Source organism: Alternaria incomplexa (assembly GCF_024043165.1).
Source record: "Alternaria incomplexa strain BMP 0042 chromosome Unknown scaffold_2, whole genome shotgun sequence".
Lineage (NCBI taxonomy): Eukaryota > Fungi > Ascomycota > Dothideomycetes > Pleosporales > Pleosporaceae > Alternaria > Alternaria incomplexa.
Genome location: NW_026249851.1, coordinates 117,962 through 140,687, shown reverse-complemented (window position 1 = coordinate 140,687; position 22,726 = coordinate 117,962). Strand labels below are relative to the sequence as shown.

The following is a 22,726-nucleotide window of genomic DNA, read 5'->3' as shown; positions in this document are numbered from 1 at the left end:
AAAGGGAGATTTGAGATATCCCTTTGGTCTGATGGTGTAGCAATGCGGCTCCACAATCGCCACGCCCTGCAAGCCTCGACTCCTTACCTCTCTATACCACATGTTGTCTACGCCAACCGCAACGGCTGCCGTTTTGGTCGAATGATGTACTCCGCAGCGGCACAGGGAAATAGCTTCGAAAAGCCGTGAGGCATTGCCGCGCTTGCCATCGCCTTTCTTGAAGAAGAAGCTTGCCCCGAGCTGCCCTCGACTGAGCGACTGTCCGCGCTATCGTAGACTTTCCCGTGCCGACCATGCCGCTCAGCCAAAATATAGACTTGCCGTCCTTGATGTTCGTCCATATTGTTGTCTCGTCTAGCAGCTCGGTGCGGGTGTTCGATACACATCGTGCATTGTGCTCTTCGCCGTAGGAATTGGAGGAGGCACCTGTTGCGAAAGGCAGTCTGGCTAGATCCAGCTTCGGGTCGTCGTGGGCAGACAGAGCAGAGCAGCCAGGCCGCTGTCAGGCTGGACGCAAAACACCACTCAAAATCATTACATTCGACTCATTCCGAGACGAGCGCGAACACAAAAAGATCTTGTCAGGCTTGAAAGTACTGCTGCCGTTCGTTGTCAGCTGCCCAAGGCGAGATGAGAGTACTGGCACAGGCACGCGGAGGGCATTGCATCCGGCACTAGTCCAAGAACGCTTCGGAGCTACGTTTCGCCGACGCCCGCTAGTGCGTAATCCAAAGATGAGCGACCCCCGGGGCGCACCATGCCAAGATCATCCCCAATCGCGTGCATTGCGATATGTCTGTTTGAGCATACTGTTGATTTGCTAGACAAGATACACTACTACGACACCACTTGATTGCCTCTACATAGCAATTGAGAACGTCCATCAACCACCCGGCACGTTGCTTCCTGAAGAGCGTGGTCGCCCTACATACGCGAATTCACGCTGCGACGCTCGTTGTGCACCCCAGCCTCCAGGCTCTAAAAAGTCACTTTGCTGCGACGATGGCATCAACATTCTCGCGACGTCTCGATCGAACCCGAACCCCCGCACTGGCCTATCGCTGACATTGCCCGACCGCAAGGACACAAATTCCCCACGATCGCGATACACCAGCGACCCAAGGTTCAGCGTTTTGTTTGCACTAGTCATGAGCAACTTGAGCGCTGGACCAGATCGCTTACAGTGTACCAGGTTTTGAAGCTGATCAACGACACCAATGATCTCCTTGTCCCAACCACGAAGCGGAGTCTCGAAATCGGATATGCCGTCTATGATGCAAACGATCGTCTTTGACTCGTCCATGTTGCCCACGATCGACCCGAACAGATACACCAAAGCTGGGACGTCGCATTGCGATACTGCGTTGTAGAGATTCTCCTCCAATGGATCTAGCTCGACGTCCGGTGAGTCAGGATAAAGGAGCAGCTGAGTGATGAGGCTGCGTACAAGCCCAGATGGTCCGCCGATCACGTCCTGTTCAACCCTGGTATGACTGCTGCAAAAGAAGTGCAGGACTATACTGGAGCCTGTCTGGGCGAGCGTGGTTGCCAAAGAAGCACACAGGACGGACAACGGAGATATCCTTCCGATACCATCGTCTCTGCAGTACCCATCAACCAGGAGTGCTCCGGAGGACGACTGACCAAGCCAGTTCTTGAACTGCGCGGTCGTGAGCAGCCATCGCGCCTTGCCGAGGCCCTTAGCTCGTAAAGAGTTGCTCTGTCTCAAGATACGCTCCGTCTCGCGAATTTAGTATTCGAGGTCCACGCCGAGTATCCACAGAAGCTCTTCGATTGTCATCAAGATCGTTTGCTGAGCAAGACTTTGCTCCTCCTCCGCGATAATCTCCGTTCTAGCAATTTGTTGGAGAGGCTGGCCTAAAGGTGAATGAGCTTGCGACAGGGTCCATATCTGTGGGCTCAACTTACTCGTTCGATACATCAATCCCGAGGCTAACTTGAAAAACTCAGTCTGAACTATAGCAGCAACATCGTTCTTGGATGCTACCGTCGACAGTAACTCGCTCAGTCTCAAACGTCCTTGTTTGTACTCGTCTTTCAACTCTTGACATGTCTTCATCACAGTCTTGACACCCTGCGATACTTCACAAAGTTGAGAACGCGTTGTGTGCACTTCGATACCGATAGCAGAAGTACCCTTGTGGATATCTTGCAGTCTTCGTGCGTTTAAAATGTCGATCCGACTTTTCACCCCGGCCTTGGCGTTCTGTATGTGAAGATCGAGCTCCTTCAATACGACTGCTTCGTGGTCCGGCAGTCGTGTCTTGATACGGCGGAAGACTATTGAAGCTGAGGGGCTGACGAATCTTATCGAATGGGGCAAAACTTACGCGACTCATCTTTGCGATACCGAAGCAGCATCTCAATAAGCAATTTCAGGGAATCAACAATAACGCCGTAGAGATCTCGCGTCTTCTCCTTGAGTTCGTCATCTTGAAATGACTTATACATCTCGGCTGTCGCTTTGAGAGTATCAACAACGTCTGCGAGTAGCTCGAGTATCTTCTCTCGATTCTCGATGCGTTGTTCCCAGGCCTGGATAGACGATCAGCTAATATAGAAATCCGCATATAGAGCAAGGGTACCTGGAAGATGAACGACAATCCTCCACGCAAGACACCAAGGCCATGGTCTTCTGGAATTATGAAGCAAAGAGAGTTGAGTGTGGCGGCATCTGCTTTATTGTTCCGAATGAAACTTCGGATGGACCCTTTTGGAGCTTTGGCGTCGTACGCCACTTTCAACGCGTCGATCTGCTCGAAAACATCATTCCAGGTACAACTCTCGGTTTTGCATCCAGGGAACACTGCACTGGCCTCTTTGAGAACAGCTCCAAGCTCGCTTTTCAGGTATGAGTTTTCTCGTTGTTCAAGCGTTGGGGTGCGACTATTGTAAACTCACTTGCTCGGTAGAGTCCTCCACTCTCCACGTTGACGGTCGTATTGGGTAGGCACAGAAAGTGCAGAATGCATAGCACCGCCGGTGGTTGTCTTGAACGCTTCAAACGTCCTAATTTCGTCGTCGTCATTCATTACTTCCTTGACGCCTTTTGGAGGCAACAGCATGTTTGAGAATTTTCTCATTGTCGAGTCCGATTACTGCGATGTGAGGGCTTGAATCTCAGGGTTGTCGAAACTCTTTTTTTAATCCGTTGCCAGCTGCACATCGCACACCTTCAGAGAATAGCTAGCACACCAACTTGCTCAGCCCCAATACAATACGCCCCACCAAAGAAGCCTTCGTGCAGCTAATCCAATATCGTTTGTCGAACGTCGGTAGAATGCAGATAGTAGTGCGGACATTGCATTTGCCATGTCAGCGCCGGATCGGGATATTTGAACCGAAGGCTTGAGGGTGACTTTAGAGTCAGATCTTACCGCGCGAGATGGGGGTTGACAGTCTACAGCAGGGCCAATCAGGTATGTGCCGTTATCAGGTCGGTCTTCAGCAGTTGGGCTGTGTGAACGCCGGATATGGAAGGCTCTGCGAAAGGTGTGCTTGCCCAAGGCTGACACCGATAAGGTTGGATACAAGGAATGGCAACTAGTGGCCAGAGTTCTCGGCGATGCAAACGGCAAGAGCTTCATTCTTTGCGTAGCTCATGGACTGATCGGTATCGCTCGATCATTCCTGAAGGTGTGTAAGAAAGCCTCTTCTCCAGGAAACAGTTCGCAGCTACCACACTCGCTTAGCCTAACACGGCAGCAACTGCAATACCTGGCCTACAGGTATATGCCACAGCCTATCACCAAATTCCCTCGCACTACCTCTGATACACATCGAAACTGATTCTTCTCGCGCAATGCCTCCATGCGGCGTTTGGCTTATTGGATTAGCCACAGTGTCTCGAGATCTATACTTGGCTCTTCCCAGGCCGCACCTTGACCGGAACTTACTGGACACTCCTCGTGACGAAGTGGCCTTCAGGCAACTCCAATCACATATCGATAACAGTTGCTACGGGTGAGAAGCATATGCCCCACACGCAGTCAACATATATTCTGCAAGCATGGCGCCTTGTGTTGTGGATAACCGCCTTCAGCCTCCAGTACCATGAACGAAGCCTCTCGATCTTCCTAGCAGAATCTTGTCGTCTTACTTGTCGTTTTGTTGTTAAACTGGCCGTTATATTCTTGCAATTATTCGCTACTGCACACCTTGCTTCCCGTCCAAGGCCTGTCTCGTATACCCACGTTGCAAGCAATCGACCTTCAGCCCATTTGCGCCAAACGACATGATGGAGACCGCGTCTCCGATGGCGGTGAACGTGGAGCAAGAACTCAAACATCCAGCCCTGGACACCGTACGCCAAGTATCCGACCCCGCCGAATTTGACCTGGCTACGCCAGAAGAAGTCTCGAACAAAGATTCCAGAGAGGGCGATGCCATCGTTGCACAGCCTGAATCTGAATCCGTGTCGCTCGACCAAATCAACCGGAGTATCGGGGACCTCACAAGTTCAATCAAAGAGCTAGTCACTTCCAAAACAAATCAGACACCGACAGCGATGCCTTTTCATCCTAGCGTGGACCTTTTTGAAGGCCCGCACGCAGTCATTGGAGACGATGGGGACGGATTTGCTGGAGAAGGGCCGAACAGTGTGGCACACTCAGAAAGGATCATCCCTCAAGTTCGAGAGTGTAATTGGGAACAGTTCAAGAACAGATACGATGGTGGTGAAGAGGTTTACGCTTTGGAGGTGCTGATTGCTGGTGATTCACTTCCACGTCAAATGGAGGATGAGGATGCCAAAAGGATGCACATCCCTGGACGTATGCCTGAACCTCCGCCTTTCCCTGCGGACCCGACCACCACGATCACAAAGCACGGCCTAGCCCATAGCGAAGTGCGCAGAGGCAATTGGATTCAACAGGTCCGGATCAATTCCAAAGCCGTGATGAAGATCCTTGGGAAGTTCAGTGATGCCGACAAAACTTGGGAAGGCAAGCCACACACATTTCTGCAGCCTTTTCGTCATCTCCTCCACTTCCACGAGAAGATGAAGGAGGAGCTTCAGATCATCGAGACGAATATTGCAGGCTCATCAGTACCACCTGAGACAAATGTCACCTCACAAGATGGGATCAAGCTGACGCGCACGGCGTCTGCTTCCGTTGCCGACGATGAAGACACGAGCAATGAGAAAAATAACCATCCAGACGATCTGGAATCGTTGTATTTGAAGAAAGAAACGCTTGAAGAAGTTCAATGCTATGTTGACTTTGTGGAAAAGCAGCTGCTACCTGTACGCCAACAGCTCCATAATGCAACCGCGCCAGAAGTACCCAAAGTAAGCTACGAGGATCTGACCTATCTCTTTGAACCCGGTGATCTTGTGTATGTGCCGAATTCTGGCCAACAAGGGATCAGCGCAAATGCGACCACACAGGAGATCCGCAGGGTATTTCGGGTTCACGTCGGCTACAATAAGGAGTTGCTGACCGGCTGCGATTGCTCCCTTTGCAAGGTACACAAGTTCACGTCAGTACAGTCGTACTACTTGGACTATGATGGAGAGGGATACGGCTGTGTGATGACTCCAATCCACTTCGATCCATTTCCGGGGAAGAAGTCTGTTACGGAGCTGCCGTGCTACCCTCTTCGATTCGTAGAAGATCGGGAAACGAAGCTGAAACACGCCGAGGGTGATGGGTCCAGATTTGTGGAACACATCACTAAGCGATACGGCTTCTATAACGGATGGTCAGTCATCAAAAGCCCTGCCGGAGACGACCTTGAAGACGCCAAAGGAGACAGGATTAAGAGCCCAGAGCATATCGAGAGCGACGTGTTGGTGGACTTCACGGAAGCTTCCAACGTATACCCGAAGTGGAAACCCGAGCTGAAAACACGAACTGAACAGTCATACACGCTAACACTGGTTAGCGACCTGACTTCAATCATCACATGGAAGGGCTCTGACCGCAAAGACTTTGTTCGAGAAAGCTCTGACAGTTTCATGGATGACAGTTTGTTTGAGTACCTGGAGTTCAACGCTTATATCAAGCGCGATGCCTTTCTGACAAAGCAGCATAGCCAAGATCCTCCTACTGGCGAAGATCTGGCGCTTCTGCCACGCCGAATGTTCGCGTACGCTGTATGGGACCGCAAATTCGTGCACATCGACTCCCGCTATCTCAAGCCCGTGAGGCAGCAAGGAAAGGAGGGAGAAGCATTCACGGACCTCCAGATCGAGGACAAGAACAAACGACTCATCGAATCGCTTCTGAAATCGCACTTCAGAAAGAAGAAGGACGAACAAGAAGGGACAGAAGTTCTCTCGCAAGACCTTATTCGAGGAAAAGGTCGAGGCATTGTCATCCTCCTACATGGTGAGCCAGGTGTTGGAAAGACAGCCACAGCGGAGGCCGTCGCTCAGAAATACGAGAAGCCGCTATTTCCCATCACCTGTGGTGACCTCGGCTTCACCCCAGAAGGTGTCGAGAAGTCGTTGAAGGAATTCTTTCGCCTGGCCCATCTTTGGGATTGTGTTCTATTGCTCGATGAAGCCGAAGTCTTCATTTCACAAAGAGAAAGGAGTGATCTCCAAAGGAACGCTTTGGTATCCGGTAAGCTGTAGTCACATTGCAAACAATGGCACTTTTACTCACATCAGCATCAGTGTTTCTGCGAATGCTCGAGTATTACAACGGTGTGTTGTTTCTCACAACCAATCGAGTTGGGGTTCTTGACGAAGCTATCAAGTCTCGAGTTCACCTCCATCTGCGATACAACCAGCTCAACAAACCGCAGACAACACAGATTTTTAAGCACAACATCACTCGACTCAAGAACATCGAACTTCAACGCCAGGATCCAGCTGATCGCTTATTCATTCTTGAGAGCGAAATCAACGAATTCGCGCTGACCCATTTCGACGAGACGGCCGAGTCTGGCGTAGGTCGATGGAATGGTAGGCAGATCCGGAACGCATTCCTGATCGCTGCTTCACTCGCGCATCTCGATGGTGATGACAATCCCGGCATGCAGAAACAGCTCAGAAAGATGCATTTTGATACTGTCGCCCAAACGACCAAGCTGTACGATAAGTTCAGAAGTTCGACCTTGAACGGGGATGACAGTTATCTTGCCATGGATCGCGGTGAGCGACATGACACGTTCGAACAACGTTCTCATGTAGCTATGCCGAGTAGCCCATATGAGCAGCCTTCGTATGCCCAGCAGCATCATCGCAGGCCTCCCGGCTCCTATACTGTGCCGACCACTCAGCATGAACGTGCAAACACTATGGGACCCCCAGGACACATGCCCAAGCCTGCTACGCCAGTATCATATGAGCAAAATCCATCGGATGGAATGTTTAGGGGTGCGTACGAAGCCGGTTCAAGATCGTCTATGGGAGGAGGAGAGTGGCAGCAAGGGCAGTATACCAATCAGCAATACTGATAGAGGAACAACGTTGGCGGGTCCCTATCTAGCAGATGGCTCAATTTGTACCTTTCTGAGATGCTGATAGCTTTCTTTTACACCCTATTTATTGCTTCCTATCTTTCGGCTAGCTTAGCTTCCAATATACACGACAGCATCTGCCGTCGTACGGCCTGTCATTACCCGATACGTTACGGTTCGCATGTGAAGATCGTGATGAGAAGCGCAAGGGCGTGTCGAGCCTAAGGCGTAGGAACGAGAGAGTCGTAGTGTGTCCCTGTCCTGATGATGTAGCGACGGGTGGAAAGACAGGGGAATCTAAAAATTGGCCAAGGCGGGCTCCACAACTGCTACGCGCTGCAGGCCTCGACCCCTTACGTCTCCGTCCCACATGTTGTCTACAACCACCACGACGGCTGTTGCTTTGGCCGAATATCATTCGAGGAGAGTAGTTTCTATCCGTCTGTCGAGTCAGCAAATGACACGGAAAGCACACACTGCAACGCGCGACTGCGGCCGGGGTCTTTCCCCGCATTTGGCTACCGAGGCTTCAACACCATGAAGTTTGGCAGCTTGAGCACGCAAAGCGATGCGTAGCCTCTTGAAATCACGAGAGCTAACATTGTAGATCTTACTAAACGATTTACTTTGATCTGGGTAGCCTCGCATCGTCACCGACGTCGTAATCGCAATACCCAAAGCCCTAGACACCATGACACTGGGCGAATACACAAACCTACGCGTCTCCCGCCACGACCGCGTCTTCGTCATAACCCTCGCAAAAGCCCCCGAAAACCGCATAAACGTCGCCTTCGCGCAAGAAATAATACGCGCACTCCGCGACATCGAGCGCGAACTAGGCGCCGACTCAGAAGGCTGCGTGATAACGCGAGGAAACGACGAGAAGTTCTGGTGTACAGGTCTCGAGTTAGACGAGAGCGACAGAAATCCTTTCGCCAACAGCGATGGTTTCTTCCCACTGCTAGCCACCTTGCTCGACTACCCGTTCCCCACTATCGCGTTATTGACGGGTCATACATTCGGCGGCGCCTGTCCCTTCGCCCTCGCACACGATTACCGCATCATGAACTCCTCGCGCGGCTTCTTCTCTATGCCGCCCGTAAACCTCGGTTTGCATTTCCCTGGCATCGGGTTCCTGCCGCGGCTTAAGCTCCGCCCGCAGATTGCGCGGAAGATGCTGCTTGAGGCGCATCGCTGGACGGGCAAAGAAGCATACGAGGATGGTATTGTGGATGAGATTGCGGAGCCGAAGGTTATGCTTGAGGCTGCGCTGAAGAAGGCGAGGGATGTGCAGGGGAGGGCCAAGATGGGGGTTTATAGTGTTTTGAGGAATGAGCTTTGGGGGGAGGCGGCGGAGAAGATTAGGGGGATTTGTTATGTGCATGGGAAGAGGGTTACTGCGCCTGCGAAGGCGAAGATTTAGAATTGTCGGTTTCTCTGACTGATGATTATCGTTATCAATCTAGACTGGTTTACTGATCATGTCTTGGGATCGTCTCCTTGTTGGGTAGCTGGTTCTTTCCGCAGTTCGCGTGGGCGTGCCTCATTTCGCCATGGATCCGTGCGTCATCCCATCGCGACTTCCTTTCGCTTCATCTCACTCCACCTTCCTTTCGCCTCATCACATCCCCAAACACCCCTATATGTCGTTGCTTCATCTTTCACCAATCCCTTCAGGTATCGCAGGACGGTCGCTCACGTTGACGAACCCGTTGCGACAAACAAAGTACGTCTACCGAACGCACGAGAGTCAGTCGCGATGTAATCTCAGAACGCTACTTTGTCTCCACGGAAACCGGACCGAAAAAATGCGCGTATCAGGTCATCTATAATCTTGGATATCAGTATATACAAGTGTACTTGTGTAATGGTAGATTCTATCTATCTGCCGCTGGCCGTCAAAGGCTAAATGTGTCACTTCATCTATCGGGCCCTGGCAATTCCCATTCAATTTGCATCAACACCAAGAGGCTCAACGCCGCAACGTGCAATTTATTGGACCAGGCTACTTCAACTCCAGTTGTGGTGGTTGTTCGTACGTCCCATACCAGTAAGGAACGGATTGGTTACGCCTGATCAATCCTGGGTTGAATTGAGGCTCAAAAACCAGGAACGGGGGCCCAGGCAACTACGCATCTGCGCTTTCCGAGACTTTTGTAGAGCACACGCGAAGACACGCCATCATGCAATTCTAACAGCAATTATGAGCGTGGAGCATTCTGCCGCAAGCGGGATGCAGCAGCAATATACCACCAACGTGGAAGCGGATCCAACTCGCAACAAGAAGTACCGCCGTTCGTACTGTGGGTCATCATAATGCCTTCTAGAAGCTTATCGCATGAGCGGATGACGAACACACTCAGCCGACGATCATCGTATGATGCGCATTGCGTCTCCTAGCATCGGACGAAGGGTGAAGTGCCGCATATTCATAAGCGCTTTGCGGCTATCCGCACAGTCTTCGAGATGCTGGTACAAAAAACGAGCACATCTTTTGTCCGGTACGAGCCGCGTCCTCCTCAGGATTGAACTCTCCGATACGGTATAACGTCATCATCTGGTAGAGCCTACGTGTTTCGCCGACGATGAGGGTAGGCAGGCTGTTATTGACGCTTGTTGCTGTCAGTCATACAGGTACTTGCTCCCATACACACACGTACTTCATTCACTTAATTGACGCTATTGTAGCATGCGGCCAAACGACTAAGCGGTACTGCGATCTGGAAACCTCGATATGCTATTCCGGGTGGACTGGTACGAATGGCATTACCTTCGGTGTCGCTCTACCCCAGTCAAAAGCTGCACCTTTCGATACTGTCTTGCAAATTGTGTCGCCTATCAAAAATGGATGGGTCGGATTCAGCTGGGGTGGGACGATGCCATATGTCCCACTTACAGTCGGATGGATGAACAGTGCATCGAACACCTCCATCTACTCGTCCAGAATGGCCTTCGGACTGAGCTTACCACAGCCTTATGCCGAAGCGGAGTACTCGTATATCAAAGGCACCGGATACAACGCTACCCATTGGACTCTGACTGTGCGGTGCAAGGGCTGCTCCCAATGGCACGATGTGGACGGCAATCTGGTTTCCATCGACGGGAATGCATCTGCGCAAAAGTTCGCCTATGGCTTGTCGAGTAGACCACCTGCTGAACCGGCGAACAACAGATCTACCTTCAACGTGCACAATTCTTTTGGAAACTACCGAATTGACCTCACCCAAGGTCAGAATGCGAACTTCGACGAGTTGGTTGCTGCGAATCTCGTCAATGATGCTCCACCAGCATCAAGCAGCACCCCAGTACCGAGCTCGGCTATCAGCACAATATCAACTACGATGAGCATGAGTACAGTCACTTCGGGATTACCGCAACCAACCCAGACAGGAATACCTGTGTCGTGTCCTGATGTTGCAGAACTTGCATTTTCTGCCAACACAGCGAAAGGATGGAGGGCGACGAAGGTCGCAGGAGGACTGACCCAGCCAAGAGGGCTTATATTCGATAACGCTGGGAACCTGCTTGTCGTTCAGAATGGAATGGGTATTACAGCTCACAAAGTTGCGCCAAACGGTTGCCTCACCTCGACCAAGACCGTCATCACTCAACGGAATCTCAACCATGGAATTGTGCTCAGCCACGACGGGAAGACGCTGTTCGCTAGCTCTGCGACTTCGGTGTTCTCATGGTCATATGATGCAACCACCATGAGCGTATCTGAGAACGCAACAACAGTCTTAACAGGCATGGACAGTAAGGGGCATGTCACCAGGACGCTAGCGATTCCACCAAAATATCCGAATCTCCTTCTCGTCTCACATGGGTCGAACGACAACTTCGATTACGGTTCTGCGGATATCGCAACCGGCCGTTCTTGCATCAAAGTATTTGATACAACCACTATCCCCACGGATGGCTACGACTACCCAACCGGTGGGTACCAGATGGGCTATGGGCTCCGCAATGAAGTCGGTCTAGCATTCGATGCTGATGGCATGCTTTGGGGTGTCGAGAATTCTTCGGATGAGCTGCATCGCACTATTGACGGGATATCCGTGGACATCCATACCGATAATCCAGCTGATGAGATCAACTACCTTGGAGATCCATCCAAAGAGAACACAGACTGGTATGGGTACCCCACCTGTTATACCGTCTTCAACCCGGAATCGATTGCAGACAAACCATTCACGATGGGCGATCAGTTTGTCCTAGAGCCCAACGCGACCTTCACAGACGATACCTGTAAGACCCGCAGTATACCACCGCGTCTTGCTCTTCCGGCGCACTCCGCACCCCTTGATGCGAGCTTCAACAAGAACTTCACTAGCATGTACATTACCCTCCATGGATCTTGGAACCGCAACCCTTCGATTGGATACAAGATCATTGAAGTGCCATTCACCACAGGCGCCAACGGCTTCGGACCAAAAGCGTCCGTGAATAGTACACAGGCTTGGGCTGACATCTTCTGGAATCCGGATGTGGAATCCTGCTCAACTACGCAATGTTTCAGGCCTGTGAGTATTGCGCAGGATGGCTATGGTAGAATGTATGTGACTAGTGATAGCGGGGCGGAGGGGGAGATGATTATCATTGGAAGGGAGTAAATAGGGAAATGTGTGGGATCATGGCAGCTCTTCGCATTCGCTTAATGTGTCTTTATATTAGATTCGTCCGTCTGCTCCGTCTACCAACCTTTCGGAATTCTCACTAGCAGTCTGTCTGCCTGCCTCGGTGCTTTCCACAATCGCTATTTGACATCGCGCCTTGTCTCGTGAACATCGAGGTGTTCAGGCACCGTTCGCTAGAACATACCGAGGTATCTGGCCTTCGGACGTCTTGAGTTCCCGAGAATTGGGGACTTGTAGCGTCGTCCAGCCCTACGAAAGTTTCCGATAAGGCAGTACAACTTAGCTGGTGATCATGATCTGCGGGGTACATGTGACTCGGCCTCTCAAATCAACTCTCCAAGCATCTCACCAGGCGTAACCTGTCTCGCGCATAGTGGTCCAAAAGGAGTCAACAGAGCGAGTCATGCCTGTCGCACACAAGTCATGTTTCCTTTTGTGGCAAGGTGAGCGGCGTGCGGAAAAAAAGCAACTAAGGATCTGCCTCGGCAAAAAACTCGGTGACGTATTTACCGCTTCAACAACACTAAGGTTGCGAACGACACCCCCAATCGCACGGCGGTGAAAGGCGGCCGTGATGGACTAGATGATGGACGAATTGTCTAGTGGTGGGGTAGCGTGCGCAACGTGTGGCGTCGCACGATGGGGGTGGAGCCACCTCGGAGGTTGAGGTCTGAGGTGGTTAGGTACAAAGGTCGACATGCACCGGCTCCCCTGGCCATTGCCCACCACTGACTTGCTGTCATAGCTTTTGTATTCGTCGGACGCTTCACATAGATCCGAGTCACGAAGCCGATTGAGAGACTGTACACTTTACCTGCCACCTCTCCACCTCCCCACGTCGCGTACCTGCGCCGGCACCCTTTCTCCACCGCAAGCACCGCCAGCAGTCAGCACACCGGCCCGCCATGATCGACTCGTACTTCGATGTGTTAGTAATCGGCAGCGGCCTCAGCGGCATCAACTCCGCATACCGCATCCAAGAGTCGCTGCCAGACGCCAAGTTCGCCGTCCTCGAAGCCCGCCACGAACTCGGAGGAACATGGTCGCAATTCAAATACCCGGGCGTACGCTCGGATTCCGATCTGCATACGCTGGGCTTCCAGTTCTACCCATGGAGGGCGAAGAACCCCATTGCGAGCGGCGAGAGCATCATGAGCTACCTGCAGGAGACAGCGCACAAGTTCGATCTGGACAAGAAGATTCGGTATAGACACAAGGTTATGAAGGCGGATTGGAGGAGCGAGGAGCAGCGGTGGAGGCTTGAAGTCGAGGTTGGGAATGATGTTGGGAGAGAGCCAAGGACTGTGGTGTACTGGACCAAGTGGCTGATCACTGGTACGGGTTACTACAACTACGACACCCCGCTGAAGGCGAATATCCCTGGTATCGACAACTTCAAGGGCAAGCTTGTTCACCCGCAGTTCTGGCCTGAGGATCTGGATTACAAGGGCAAGAAGATGATTATCGTGGGTAGTGGCGCGACTACTATTACCATGATGCCTGCGATGGTGGATAATGGTGTGGGCAGTGTGACGCAGTTGCAGAGGAGTCCGACGTATATCATGAGTCTGCCACAGAAGGACCAGGTATGGTTTGAGAAGTGGGCGCCGGAGTGGTTCACCCTCCGCTACAAACGTATGTCCCCCTTTCTTCCCCTATCAATCTCAAATTGACACCCCCAGGCTTCATGTTCACCCTCGTCCCCATCCTCCTCTACAAATTCTGCATCTGGTTCCCCACCCTCGCCTCCAACTTCCTCGTCAAGAAAGCCGCCCAGCAACTCCCGCCCGATTTCCCCGTCGACCCCCACTTCAAACCCGGCTACAACCCCTGGCAACAACGCATGTGTCTCTGCCCCGACGGCGACTACTTCAAAGCCTTCAGCTCAGGAAAAGCACACATCGTCACCGACACCATCAAGAGCGTCGTCGCCGACGGCATCGAACTAAACAGCGGCACCAAACTCGACGCCGACATCATCGTCACCGCCACAGGCCTGAACATGCGTTTCCTCGGCGGCATCGACGTGCGCGTCGACGGCAAGAAAATCGAAGTCTCAGAGCAATACATGTGGCGCAACGCCATGCTGACCTCCCTCCCCAACCTCGGCAACATCATCGGCTACTGGAACGCGTCTTGGACACTCGGCTCAGACGCCGCGTCCCGCCTCTTTGTCCGCCTTATCAAGCACCAGCAAGAACAGGGGTATACCAGTGTGACGCCTGTGATTGATGAGAAGAGTAGACAAAAGACGGTTAGTGCTAGTCCGTTGAATAGCACGTATGTCAATGTGGCGATGAAGAAGATGCCGAATTGTGCGGATGCGGGGCCCTGGAAGCCGAGGGATAATTGGTTTGCGGATAATTGGGGGGTTACGAGGGGGAGTATTGAGGAGGGGTTGAGGTGGGAGAGGGTGAAGGTTGAGTAGTGTGGTTGCGGAGTAGTATGTGAGAAGAGAGGTTTGTAGATGGATGGGAAGTGAGGCTTCAATGAATGATATTCGAGTTATGGTATTTTGGTCTTCCATGCTGTTGTTGTGTCGAGAGAGTCGTGTGGTGGTCTGTTACTGCTAGACGCCTCCATCCCAATGCGGCAACTCCTCTTTCATTTTCACTTTCACTTTCACCGCGTCCGTGCCATCTCTTCGACTTGCTTATCTCAACGTCCCCCGTCTTGCAAGCTCTTCCTCTACACCCACCTTCCGCCCACGCCGGTCCATCGCGACCTCAGCTGTCGACGCTGCGTATCCTTACTATACACCTACCTCCTCGAGTACTTCACGCTCGCTACCCATCCAGCGCCCTACTACCCACAGCATGCCGTCGCGTCATGCTACAGAGCAGACTTTGGCGATCCGCCGCGACCTGGTTGCGAAGAGATGTAGTCTCCGCGCTCACATTGCGACGCAGTAACGCAGGCCACGGCATCGCTGCGTCGTCTCCCCGCTGCCCTGAATTGATCCCGTCGCGATCACCATTACGATGAAGTTGACAACCCGCGACGTAGTTACTCACCAGCGTAGTCCCCACCACTATGTCGCGACGCGATAACTCACATCACGGCACCACCGCGTCGTCTCCCTGCAGACCCCAACCGTTATTATCGCGCAGCTCTTACGCGATACCGAAGCGACTTCAAGACCGGCCTTGATGCATCCAGGGGCTTGATCGACTTCGATGCGTTCCGACATTCTTCCTCAGACCATTTCGCGCAGCGCTATCGTCGCGATGAGGGATGGGAAGAGATGGCATTAGTGACGAACGACCATCCTGGAATATCGTCGGAGCGCTGTTGTATGGTTGCGGTCTAGCATCGTCGTGGTGTTCGCAATCTACCGTCACCGAAACGGCGAAACACTGTCAGCATCCATCGCTCAAGTGGAAAACCTTCAAGAGACATCGCAACACACACCCTACGACCACCTCAACAGTACTCCCTGTGTTACCACTAATATTACCCTTAGGATTCGTCTCCACATCGCTAATCATTCCCCGGTCCCGGCAAACCTCCAAAAGATTCTAGCGGCAAACCTCCAACACCGAGGTGGGGCCTTTTCCTTCCTAACTTCTCAACGCGCCCATCAATCGCTACCGTTATTTTTGGCAATATATTCGCCGTATTTTCCCATTCTTCCATCAAAGCAGTTCCTCCTCCAGGAACAGCACAACCGGGCTTGTGGTTTAGTGGTATAATACTCCCTTAGCATGGGAGTGGTCCAGGGTTCGATTCCCTGCAAGTCCATCTTTTTGCGCTCGTCGTCGTTGGGGTAGTGCGCTGCTGCGTGTGTTTTTGGCCATTTGAAGAATTTTTGGAGGCTTGATTTTTGCATTTATGGAGAATCTAGTCGAGGGACACTGGACGCGATGGGGCTGTAGTGGCAGTGAGGTGGAAGGTTAGTACGACGACGTTGCTGGGTTGGGGATACGAAGAGCTAACGTTGTTACTCCAACATTGTTGGATTGGACACACAAAGAGTCACCGAGCTGCACGCGGCATGTGTATATCATAGCGGACGACGGGAGTGACTTCTGCAAACTCGTGCGTAAGAGTCATCTATTGATGGGTCGTCATACCTGGCCGTCTCGCTACCCCGGACTCTGTCGTCCATGTTCTGTTTTTCGACACCTTGGGCATGTACATTCAACGTCCCCATACGAAGACGCACTCAAAGACCGCATACCGAGTGAACCTTCATTTCCGATATCCAACTGCGGCAAGCCTCCAAAGAGAAACGTTGTTGTACGAGTACGATATGGCCTTCTCATCACCAAGATCAGCGAAGTCGTCCACCTCCAGATCTCCGTTTCCCAGCAACACGGCTTCAGGTGCACCCTCGCCCCACCCGCTTTTCGCCTCTTCGGAAGGCTCTTCCTGACTGAAAACCACACAAGTGCCGTACTTCTTGTCTGGCTCGATACGATCGCGACTCATATCAAAATCGAAGCCCAACTTCCACGGATGGTCCAGCTTATACCCAGGAGAGGTGTTCGCGGTGATGTTCAACCGCCCTGATGGAGATTCGCTCGGTATGACTCTGTACAGCGTTTGGAGACTGCGTATGCCACAGCCATTCGGAGAGGCTTCGACCACGACAATGAGCTCGGGGACATCCGTACGGTTGGCTACACTGGAGCTAGGGACGGATCTGCGGGTGATTAGCAACTCGAAGCTGAGTGTTGCTACATTCTGGTCGTCGTCGTATCGCGATTCGCCACTCACATCCCCGTTCTTCCACTGGAAGTGTCGCGAGAGAAGGAGATACAGTCGCCAGCCACAGCCCTTTACGTCGAGGTTCATCGCTGTCTTCGTATAACCATGGCAAAACTCTAGTACGCCGTCGGCACTTTCGTCTACGTGGCTCGTGTCTCGGTTTGAAGTATCGCGTGCGTCGTTCATCTTGGACATAATGGTATATCTCGGGGAATAGAGAGTAGCAAACCTTGGAGCAGCGAGAGGAGAATGATGGATATAGACCAAAAGTTGCTTACTTCGCGTCTTATAGGTCAATATGACTCCTTGGGGATGACTTGTCGCACGATCGTGCGTTGACGTGGACTCATGCGCGACAGTGAGCAGGATGTGGCTGCACTACATCGTTACTCCGTAGCATACAAGAGGTCGTTGATGTTGTTCAACTCAATACTCCTACATCCCGCTCGACTATATGATTTGAACGAGTAGATAGCGGGCGCCTTCTTCGATCTTCTCTTTCCCTACACCTCCTCTAGCTAGTTGTCAAATAGTACGTCAGTCCGATATCCAACTCATTTACTTCGTCACTTTGTCATCTTTTTAGTTCCCGTACCCTTTCTCCTTCTCTTGAATCACATTAGCTTACACCTTCAACGTCGATCACAGTACAACACAGTAGAAACCTATCATTAACAGCTCTCAACAATCTTCATTCTATGCAACCGATATTCAGTTCCCACTATCCACACTATCCCCCTCTCTTCTCTCCAATCTATCCTCTTCCCCCCATCAAGAAAAGGGTAATCGGCTTATCAAACGAAAGAGAACGCCCATGCTATGCAATGCAAACCTAACAATGCTTCCCAGCCGTATCCGAAGCCAAAGCCAGGCGAAACCGTAACGCCTGATATCGACCCAACACGACACCATGTCCATCGCTGACCACAGCAAAGCATGCTGAGAAAGAAAAAAACAAGAGAAATATACAAAAGAAACACACCCACATCCGATGAACGATGATGCAGTGTAACGTTCAAAGACCAGTCCCCCCCCTCCTCCTACGTACCTGCGTCAGATACCCGTCTCCACCCCGCCTCTCCCCAGGACCAGGACTTCCAGCAGCAGCGCCAAGTGCCGTCAACTCCCCAGATTTCTAATCCTGCACCCCCTTCCTCGCCGCCGTACTCATCTCCCCGCCACTAGTCTCCCTCCGCCTCCTCACAATCTGCAACCGTGGGAGCGGGGGCGCATTACTCGTCGAATGCACCGGCTGGCTACTCGACGGCGCAGGAGACCCAGTGCTATGTCCATGCGAAGTCGCATGGCTCGGTGGGGTTTCGTTCTCGCCTCCGACAACACTCTGCCTACGCCGACTCACGGCTTCGCTAATGCGACCTTGTCTTGCTTTGGGTAATCTCGACGACGACTTCGCGTTATTATGATTTGCCTCAATACGCGCGAGACTCGTTGCTGCGTCGCGGGAGGGAGGGCGTGAGGAAGTACGAGGACCAGTTGGAGTACTGGTGTTCGATTGGAGGGCGGCGAAGGAAGTTGAACTGCGGGCGAGAGCGGGTGGTTTCGACCTCCCAGACGAAGAAGGCGGGAGGACGGCGGTGGGGTCTTCAGCGAGATCCCACATTGCGGTTGAGGATTGGGAGCGCGTAATGCGGTGGTCGCCGCGGTGGCCTGTCGGTGTGCCAGACATGGGTGGGAGCATGAAGGTGGATTTGAGGGAGTTGGGTGTAGGGGGTGTGAGACCCATGCCGCTGCTGACCAGTGTGGAACCGGTGCTGGAGCCTGAGCCGTCGCGGCGGCCGGCTGAGGAGGCGGGGCGGCGAAGGTTCATGCCTACGTTCGAGGCCCGACTAAGGCTTCGTTTGCCGTTGGATCCTTTGCTGATGCCGGAGAGTTCGACTTCGTCGCAGGCGCGGACGAGCTCTTCGGCCATTTGGCGTACCAATACCGCGGAGTCGTGTTCCATGAGCCAGCTGATGCGTTCGTAGCAGCCGAATGCACGTATGAGCCAGCAGCCCTCGTCCTTCGCATCGCAAATCGTCCGCAGGATACGGAGGAAGTTGAGACGCGTCACGGCATCCTTGTGTCCCAGCTTTTGTTCCGTGCGACCAAAGATCTCGGGTACGGCGAGGGAGGCAGCGATTGGTGGTGACAGACGAACCACCTTCTGCAGTGGCTCGAGCATGTTCTCAAAGGTAGAGTGTGGGAGGTCGGCAGAGGTGTACGCGGAGATGATGGCGACGGTGAAATTCGATTGCGAGGAGAGGAGGTATTGCTCGACGCGCGCGGTTTCTTCCTGGAGCCTGTAATAGTTAGCATGAGATGCATGGCCATCAATTCATTGAATACATACCACACAAAGATGGCATCCAGGGCCGTTACCGCCCAATTGCGGTCGCCCAACAGCGAAACGTAGAACGCCAGACCCTTTGCATCCCACAACATCTTCCGTGCCACCTTGCCCGAGTTGACCATCTCAAGCAGCACCGGCAGCGCAAACTCTTTGAGCGGACCGCCTTCGCGCACAACTTCCTTCAGCAGAGGAATAATGTCCGACAATGCAGCCTCTTCCTGCCTGCTCTTATTGTGCCGACACAAGTTGTACATGGTATTGAGGATCTGGTTCGAGATCTCGCGGTGGAACGGAGGGAGTCGAGCTGGGTCAGAGGCGGATCGCTGTTGACTGCGGCTCATTGCGTCTTTCTGTCGAGTCGACTTGAGTAGTTCGATTAGGATGTCGATCGCGTTGGAGTTTTGTAAGGCTTCGTGGGTGGAGGAGAGCGAGCTGAGGTTCTTGATGAACTTGAGCATCGTGATCTGGTGCGGTGGCGCCATCTTGCGGAGATCTTTTAATACACCTGGACGTTGTTAGCTATGTTTGAGTTTGCGACGACGCCGTAACTGCTTAGGCTTGTGAACTGCGAAGGATAACTTACGTTTTAAGATCATCCGATCCGCCACAAGATCCTTGACATGACTCTCAGCTTGCGAGAAGATGAGGAAGATCTGTACGATCCTGCCGACGATGAGGCGTGCAACCTCACCATCCTCCTCCACCATACGATTCAACACCAAGCTGAGGGGGTATAGTACGCTCGATCTCGAGAAGATGCGACAAAAGTCATTCTTCGGGGTTGGTCCTTGTAATTCGAAAACTCCAAAGACGCCGTTGACACCGATGAGCACCAGATCGCGTTCAGCGTCAATATCCTCTTCCAAAAACTCAACTAGCACATTGATGCCACCGCAGCCGATGAACATCTGTAGCGTCAGTGTGCTTGTTTGGTACATTTGCCGCACGAAAGCTGCGGCTTCTTTCCGGATGTCGCTAGGGAACTTCTTGGAGGCGAAGTAGCAGATAGTCGGAATGCCACCCAAGAACGACAGGCTCTCTTGTGACTCAGAGTCTTCCAGGATGATCAGGTTGATAATTTTCAGAAGAGGTAAGACTACCTCGTTGTGCGGTCTGGTTCCAAGAATCTCCAATATAGGCAGCATGCCGTGGCTTCGTAGTATGATCGATCGCTTATCCGGAGATTCATGTAGAACTTGTAGTAGTTGATCTGCAATGTCGAGTAGCTCGTCGTCGGGTTGACTTGTCTTCAGACAGCCCACAAGACTCTCCGTCATCTTCGTCAATCGATCGTCCCGGTCTCGCGCGACGTTGTTCTCCAAGTTGATGTTGTCAAGACCCTCATCCAGGTTGGCGAATGGATCAAGATCATCCTCATCAGCTATGATGAAAGAGTTCGCCATCTTCGATGTGATCATGGCAAGACTGCTATGCTCACTCCCGCTATCACTCTCGGCTCGGCTAGGGTTAGCAAGCTGACTCTTGATATCACCAAAGACATCTGAAAAGTCGTCACCTTCATCCTCGGCGTACTTTTGAATCTCAATCTCTGACTGCGTCCGCTGCAGCTGCTTCCGCGTCGATGTTGAGCTCGTCGATCTCTGATGGACATTGCCACCAGACTTGAGATCGCGCGTTGACTTGGGCCCTGCTTTCAGGTCGCTGGGATGGAACAATCGTGGGGAGAAAGTGTCAGATGGCGGGCTGGAATTGGTGACGATTACTTGTCTAGATGGCACGGCTGGCGAGTTTGCGTACTGCATGGACGCTAGCTTACGCTCAAAGGCACCCTCATCAGCTGGCATGAGATCCGAATAATCCTCGACAGTGTCCTCGCGAAAGAGCTGACTTGGCCGCGCTGGCGCTGTCGTCTTTGGCTTGGGAGGCTGTGCAGCCCTTGGTGTACCTCGCAGGAATGCCGTTCTTGGCTGGGGTTCATGTCTATCCTCGTACTCTGATGTGGAAGCGTTCGAATTTGATCTCGAAGACGTGTTCGATGAAGACGCAGACGTTCTAGGTCTACCGTTGGCGCCTCTCGACCTCTCAACCGCTCTATGGCCCGACGCTTTCGGGAAGCTCTGGAACTGCGCCAAGTTCATCGGACTCTTCACCGTAGCCTCGCCATCGTACTCTGCCATCTCTGTAACCGACTCAAAACTGGCAAAAGCCTTGAGCTTGTCACTCGAAAAGAGACCGCCAAAGTTGTCCTGTGGCTTCAGGTGTGGCATCTGCAGGGCGCGGGGCGATATGCTTTCGGCAAAGTCATTATCCCAGTTATCGTCATGATCTAGCTCCGGGGAGCGGAACGACTCAGCGGTGGGTCTGTGCTTCGGGATGTTGAGATTAACATTGGCCGGATTCTTGCGAGATGAAGCAGCAGGACTGGCTTTCTGCAAGCCCGACACAAGACGCGAGCTTCGGCGCAGGGAGCTGGGCGACTTTAATGCCTCGTTCCATTCCTGCACGGACTTGACTGCTTCCTGATATTCGGTAGGTTTTGTGGGTACTGCAGGGACAGTCCGCTTGGCGCTGAGAATCCATGGGTGCTTGAGGAGGCGTTTTGCGGAGATGCGGAGCGTGGGATTCTTCTGGAAACACTCCATGAGGAACTCACGCAGCAGCTGTAGGGGTTAGCATCTGACATATAGGGACCGCGGGTGCACTTACCGGAGAGGCACTTCCAGGTATCGGCGGGTGCTCATCGTTGACGATTCTGAAGAGGGCCTGCATGGGCTGTAGCTTGTGGTAGGGCGGCTTCCCCTCGATAAGCTCGATGACTGTGCATCCCAAACTCCATATGTCTGACGACGTAGTAGCGCCGGATAGTTCGATGACCTCGGGAGCCATCCAGTACGGCGTGCCGACAACGCTCGACTGGTCCAGACCTGACTGCTTGGTGGCTACGCCAAAGTCTGCCAGCTTGACGAGGCCCTCCTTGGTCGTCAGAATGTTCGCGCCCTTGATATCCCGATGTATGACACCCTGTTCGTGGAGGTAGAGGAGGCCGTGGAGGACCTGGGACATGTACAGCGCGACGAGGTTTTCGGGGAATTTTCCAAAGTTCTTGCAGATGCTGTGCAACGATCCGTTTTCGCAGTACCTGACGATGTTAGCTACGCCCTGGACGTTCATTCGGGCCACTCACTCCAGGATAATGTACAGACTCTCGGAGCTCCTCACGAAGCCGTTGTACTTGACGATGTTGGGGTGGTTCAGGTTCTTGAGCAGGTCAATCTCCATCTCCATGTTCTTGAGGTCGGCGGTGCCCAGGTTCTCCAGGCGGACCTGCTTGATGGCGACGGCCTCGCCGGTGCCCCAGTTGAGGGCGCGGTACACGCTGCCGAATGCGCCTTTGCCCAGGCAGTCGCCCAGCTGGAAGTCCTTGAGGCCATCCACGCCCTGGGCGGCCTTTTGCGCGGTGCCCTCTCTGCTCGGCCGCTGGTCGCGCTCGCGGGGCTGGCCATTGTGATTGGACGACGACGACGACTTCTTCGCGTGGCCCGGCGTGCTGGCGGTCGGGGCGGAGGGCTGCGACGAGCGCGAGTTCGAGGCTTGGTGCGCCGGTCGGGAGGGGTGTGAGACCATATTGACGTCTTCC

The 22,726-nt window shown here is 52.9% G+C and overlaps 7 protein-coding genes and 1 non-coding gene across 8 annotated transcripts; 5 read left to right on the top strand and 3 right to left on the bottom strand.

The window, feature by feature from the left end:
- Nucleotides 1–1,750: 1,750 nt before the first annotated feature.
- Nucleotides 1,751–2,472, bottom strand: J4E90_001512 (uncharacterized protein; the record flags this gene model as incomplete). The annotated part of the gene is made up of 3 exons (XM_051431099.1): nt 1,751–1,878; nt 1,930–2,301; nt 2,352–2,472. 3 exons carry the CDS (start codon nt 2,470–2,472, stop codon nt 1,751–1,753), a joined length of 621 nt encoding a protein of 206 aa, XP_051294233.1.
- A 1,786-nt stretch (nt 2,473–4,258) lies between these two features.
- On the top strand, nt 4,259–7,428 carry J4E90_001511 (uncharacterized protein; the record flags this gene model as incomplete). The annotated part of the gene is made up of 2 exons (XM_051431098.1): nt 4,259–6,590; nt 6,644–7,428. The coding sequence occupies 2 exons, from the start codon at nt 4,259–4,261 to the stop codon at nt 7,426–7,428; spliced, it is 3,117 nt and encodes a 1,038-aa protein (XP_051294232.1).
- A 694-nt stretch (nt 7,429–8,122) lies between these two features.
- Nucleotides 8,123–8,854, top strand: J4E90_001510 (uncharacterized protein; the record flags this gene model as incomplete). The annotated part of the gene is made up of 1 exon (XM_051431097.1): nt 8,123–8,854. The coding sequence occupies one exon, from the start codon at nt 8,123–8,125 to the stop codon at nt 8,852–8,854; it is 732 nt and encodes a 243-aa protein (XP_051294231.1).
- A 1,162-nt stretch (nt 8,855–10,016) lies between these two features.
- J4E90_001509 (uncharacterized protein) lies at nt 10,017–12,044 on the top strand (the record flags this gene model as incomplete). The annotated part of the gene is made up of 2 exons (XM_051431096.1): nt 10,017–10,065; nt 10,120–12,044. The coding sequence occupies 2 exons, from the start codon at nt 10,017–10,019 to the stop codon at nt 12,042–12,044; spliced, it is 1,974 nt and encodes a 657-aa protein (XP_051294230.1).
- A 929-nt stretch (nt 12,045–12,973) lies between these two features.
- J4E90_001508 (uncharacterized protein) lies at nt 12,974–14,496 on the top strand (the record flags this gene model as incomplete). Its single annotated transcript, XM_051431095.1, has 2 exons — nt 12,974–13,703; nt 13,751–14,496. The coding sequence occupies 2 exons, from the start codon at nt 12,974–12,976 to the stop codon at nt 14,494–14,496; spliced, it is 1,476 nt and encodes a 491-aa protein (XP_051294229.1).
- Nucleotides 14,497–15,737: 1,241 nt separating this feature from the next.
- J4E90_001507 lies at nt 15,738–15,809 on the top strand. The gene has a single exon. It is a non-coding gene; the product is annotated as a tRNA-Ala (tRNA).
- A 450-nt stretch (nt 15,810–16,259) lies between these two features.
- On the bottom strand, nt 16,260–16,973 carry J4E90_001506 (uncharacterized protein; the record flags this gene model as incomplete). Its single annotated transcript, XM_051431094.1, has 1 exon — nt 16,260–16,973. One exon carries the CDS (start codon nt 16,971–16,973, stop codon nt 16,260–16,262), a length of 714 nt encoding a protein of 237 aa, XP_051294228.1.
- A 940-nt stretch (nt 16,974–17,913) lies between these two features.
- Nucleotides 17,914–22,713, bottom strand: J4E90_001505 (uncharacterized protein; the record flags this gene model as incomplete). Its single annotated transcript, XM_051431093.1, has 5 exons — nt 17,914–19,078; nt 19,129–19,633; nt 19,712–21,749; nt 21,796–22,228; nt 22,274–22,713. 5 exons carry the CDS (start codon nt 22,711–22,713, stop codon nt 17,914–17,916), a joined length of 4,581 nt encoding a protein of 1,526 aa, XP_051294227.1.
- Between the last annotated feature and the right edge of the window lie 13 nt (nt 22,714–22,726).